Source organism: Gobio gobio (genome assembly GCF_949357685.1).
Source record: "Gobio gobio genome assembly, chromosome: 1".
NCBI lineage: Eukaryota > Metazoa > Chordata > Actinopteri > Cypriniformes > Gobionidae > Gobio > Gobio gobio.
Window position 1 is genome coordinate 84,243,849 of NC_137097.1, and position 4,282 is coordinate 84,248,130.

General features: G+C 35.3%; 1 protein-coding gene across 1 annotated transcript; it reads left to right on the forward strand.

Annotated features, from left to right (window-relative positions):
• Positions 1-1,962: 1,962 nt before the first annotated feature.
• On the forward strand, positions 1,963-3,575 carry LOC307131940 (GTPase IMAP family member 5-like). The gene is made up of 3 exons (XM_079826062.1): positions 1,963-2,021; positions 2,514-2,581; positions 2,677-3,575. The coding sequence occupies exons 2-3, from the start codon at positions 2,573-2,575 to the stop codon at positions 3,379-3,381; spliced, it is 714 nt and encodes a 237-aa protein (XP_079682188.1). The 5' UTR covers positions 1,963-2,021; positions 2,514-2,572; the 3' UTR covers positions 3,382-3,575.
• Positions 3,576-4,282: the final 707 nt, after the last annotated feature.

Below are 4,282 nucleotides of genomic sequence, written 5' to 3' on the forward strand. Positions count from 1 at the left end.
GCAAAGCGACGCGTTGAGAGAAAACTCCTCTTTGTCCTCTTTGGGCTTGTCCTAATACACACACTTGTGGCATAGAGGTTGAAGAACTGAACATATAATCAAACCACACGAGTGTTTACACTGAAAAGGTTACCAACAATATGTTCTTAATTCAATAAAGGCAATGAATGTAGGCTAGGTCTTAAAAATAAAAACCAAATAAATATTGACATTTCCTTTAGATGGGATGTGTGTGCCAATATACATACTGATTAAACATTAGCATATATCTGAGTTTAGCAGCAGAAATTGATTTGAATAGCCTATACCAGGGGTTTTCAAACTTTATGATGCCCAAATATGACTAACCTTTTATGAGGGACCCCCTTCCTAAAATCCAAAATATTTAAACTGTTAGATAAGTAGTAAGTGTGACATTATAAATACAACATATTGTTTGCAAACTTAAATCGGCAATGCTTAATGTTGGATGTATAGACCCGAAGAAGAATATGTTCAATTAAAATGATTTGTACAGTTCTTTCACAATAAATGTATGTAAGCAGATTAGATAAGCAGATAAAGGGGACTATAGTGAGGAAAGATACAAAGCAAACATATACTACAATTCTGGAAAGTATGTATACGGCAATAGGATAGGTGTACAAAAAAGGAGAGAAACATTTACAAATGAATGTTCGGTAGACTTTATCCATTTGTCCTTTTATTCTCTGAAATTTTCTGGGGACCCCTTAGAACCATCTGGAGGACCCCTGGGGGTCCCCGGACCCCAGTTTGAAAACCCATGGCCTATACAAAACATTAATACAAGCCTCCGTTACTAAATTGCACTACTATGCTATATTTGATTAAAATGTAAAGTTTACCATGCATCATCTCGGAAATAAAGCAGTCAGTGTTATTTGTCTGAATAAGTTATGATGCATGATTTCCTGATTGATCTATTTCAGACTCTTAAAGACAACGCATATGTATGCCGTTTACAGTTTCCACATGTGTAAAGTTATGCTATGTTGTTGAAGTAACTATTCATTTAACCATTGTTTAAATCAGGGGTGTCCAAACTCGGTCCTGGAGGGCCACTGTCCTGAAGGGTTTAGCTCCAGCTTGCTTCAACACCTGTCTGGAAGTCTCTAGTATGCCTAATAAGACCTTGATTAGCGGGTTCAGGTGTGTTTAATTGGGGTTGGAGCTAAACTCTGCAGGACAGTGGCCCTCCAGGAGCAGGATTTCACACCCCTGGTTTAAATAATATCAGCTTCGAAATGCATGCTGTTCTCTTTCATCATCTCGTGTCTCGTGTCGCAGCCACTACAAAACTAAGTGAACCCAACATGTTCCTTCCCAGTCACCATAGTAAACTGCTGTTGACAGTTCTTCCAGCATTCTGCATATTCTTTCTCTATGATTTTGTGATCCATTTTTTCACACTGAGGACACTCAAACACAACTGTTAGAATATAAATGCTGCAAAAATAGACATTGCTGGTGTTCTGTCGATTTGTCTTACCTTGTCAGATTTTGTTACCTCCCATTAAAACAGTAGGTAGCACAATTTGACAGCAAAAAATGCTACCTATTAGATTGTATCATATCACCAGCATCATATTAATGTAATATGAGGCTTTATTAATATCAATACCTACCCCTAAAACTATGCAAATATTTAAAAATAAAATGTGCGCATACTCAAACCCTGGTAGGAAAATCTGAAGGGTGGGATAAAATGTCACATTTTGTGACATAGATTAAATAAATCCCAGCCTTTTCAGGAAATGGAAGAAACACATTTTAGACTGTATTGTCAAAGTTGATATTGTGGCTTTATATGATCACTATATTATTCATAATCAATCAAGTTTTTGATAAGCGAATGTCGGACATGTGTTTTGTCTGTGATTCGGTCGTGTCGCTTTCACAGAATGACGCGGCTGTTAAAAGTGAAAGTAAAATATCTCCGACATTTTGTTGAAGCTTCTGACCGAAGACATTTGACCTCCTCTGTTTTTAAGTGCTTCTTGGTGAGTGTACCGTTTAAGTTCTTTGTATTTGTTTATATCTAACGAATAAATTGTGTAGATTAGTGTAGCCTATCAACTAAAAAGCGAATAGCTGATAAAAAGCTGATAGCAGCGGTGATAAATAAAAAACAAAACACGCACACATTCCAGCGCCAGATCGCACCTCGGAACTAAGACAAACGAAGTTAATCATTTGATAGGCAACTGGAAGTTTCCATTAGGTACATACATGACGCGAGATATTTTTAAAAAGTGCTGGGAACAACCATGGCAACACCTATCTACAATCCTGTGAGACATGTTTGGTTAAAATCTATATTAAAACTTACCAAAGTTGTGTCAGCCATACCACAAGCTTGCCTAAAAGCAGACAACAAATGTTGCGATCCCATGATGCGTGCTATCAAATATATCATCTGTCCAGCCTCTTTCTGAAGGTTTTTTATTTATTTTACATTATTTAACTGAAAAGTGCTTTTGTGTTTTTTGTAGTTTGACTCCTGTTTGTCTTGGTGAAAGTGCTTTAACCAGGGAAAGCGAACCTTGAAATCATGCATCAAGTGAGTAACTCTTCCCCCCTCTGGATTCTTTTGTAACACACACATACATTTGAGTGTGTTCGGTTAACTAAGTGATGTGTGGTTTTATGTATTAGGGCTGGCTGCCTCGGGTGCTGTTGGTCGGTAAAACCGGATCGGGGAAAAGCGCCACAGGAAACCTCCTCTTCAGTGATCGAGTGTTTGAGTCAGAAATGAGCTCTTCCTCAGTGACCAGAGTCTGTCAGACACACAGCGGAGCGGTTGATAACAGGAGCGTGACAGTGATCGATACTCCAGACTTCATCTTCTCCACTCACACTGACTTTGATTCAGACTCAGAGCTGAAGAAAGCTCTCTCTGCACCAGGTGTTCATGTCATCCTGCTCATTCTGTCTTTCAGCACATTCACCAAACAAGAGAAGGATTTCCTGAGTCGCTTTGAGCAGAAGTTTGGAGCTGAAGCTCTCAGATTTACTCTAGTGCTCTTCACTCATGCAGATCAAACACACGTGACGCCACTAAGTGAAATGATCAGGAGCAATAATGAATTATCTGACTTTATTAATCGATGCGGTCAGAGATATCATGAGTTTAACATTAAAGCTCCAGCAAACAGACGGCAGGTGACTGAACTCATGGAGAAGATCGACAGACTTGTGTCTGAGAACACAAACTCCTGCTACACACTAGACATGATGGAGGAGAACAAGCATAATCATGGGAGAAGGGTGAACCATCCATGGCTTAAACAGAAAAATATATATTTATTTATTGTCATTATTGTAGGTGTTGTTTTAATTATCTCCATTCTGCTCAATTAGCAATTCTCAATCCTTAATGCTGAACAAACTGATCATATTGAATGGATAATTTCAATTGGAAAGGTGAATTTTATTGGTAGGCTAATGTTTGTGTATTTTTTGCTTTATTTGTAATGCTTAATTTCATATAACTGCTTTCTTTTCAACCCCTGCTTAATATGTAAATAAAACTAAGATGCAGCATTTTTAATTGAAACCTTAACGTTTGTGATTTTTGTTGTGTATTATCTGCTTTTATCTGACTTTTAAAATCATATTTCCAACTTTTATCTTATAATTATGACTTAGCATGTCATATTTTTGACTTTTATCTAATAATGAGGACTTTTAAAATCATATTTCCAACATTGACTTTTATCTAATAATCTTATAATTATGACTTAGCATGTTGTATTTTTGACTTTTATCTAATAATGAGGACTTTTGAAATCATATTTCAACATTTTATCTTATAATTATGACTTAGCATGTCATATTTTTGACTTTTATCTAATAATGAGGACTTTTGAAATCATATTTCAACATTTTATCTTATAATTATGACTTAGCATGTCATATTTTTGACTTTTATCTAATAATGAGGACTTTTGAAATCATATTTCAACATTTTATCTTATAATTATGACTTAGCATGTCATATTTTTGACTTTTATCTAATAATGAGGACTTTTAAAATTATATTTTCAACATTTTATCTCATAATTATGACAGCATGTCGTATTTTTTACTTTTTATCTAATAATGAGGACTTTTAAAATCATATTTCCAACATTTATCTTATAATTATGACTTAGCATGTCGTATTTTTGACTTTTTATGTAATAATGAGGACTTTTAAAATCATAATTTCTACATTTATCTTATAATTATGACTTAGCATGTCATATTTTTGACTTTTTAT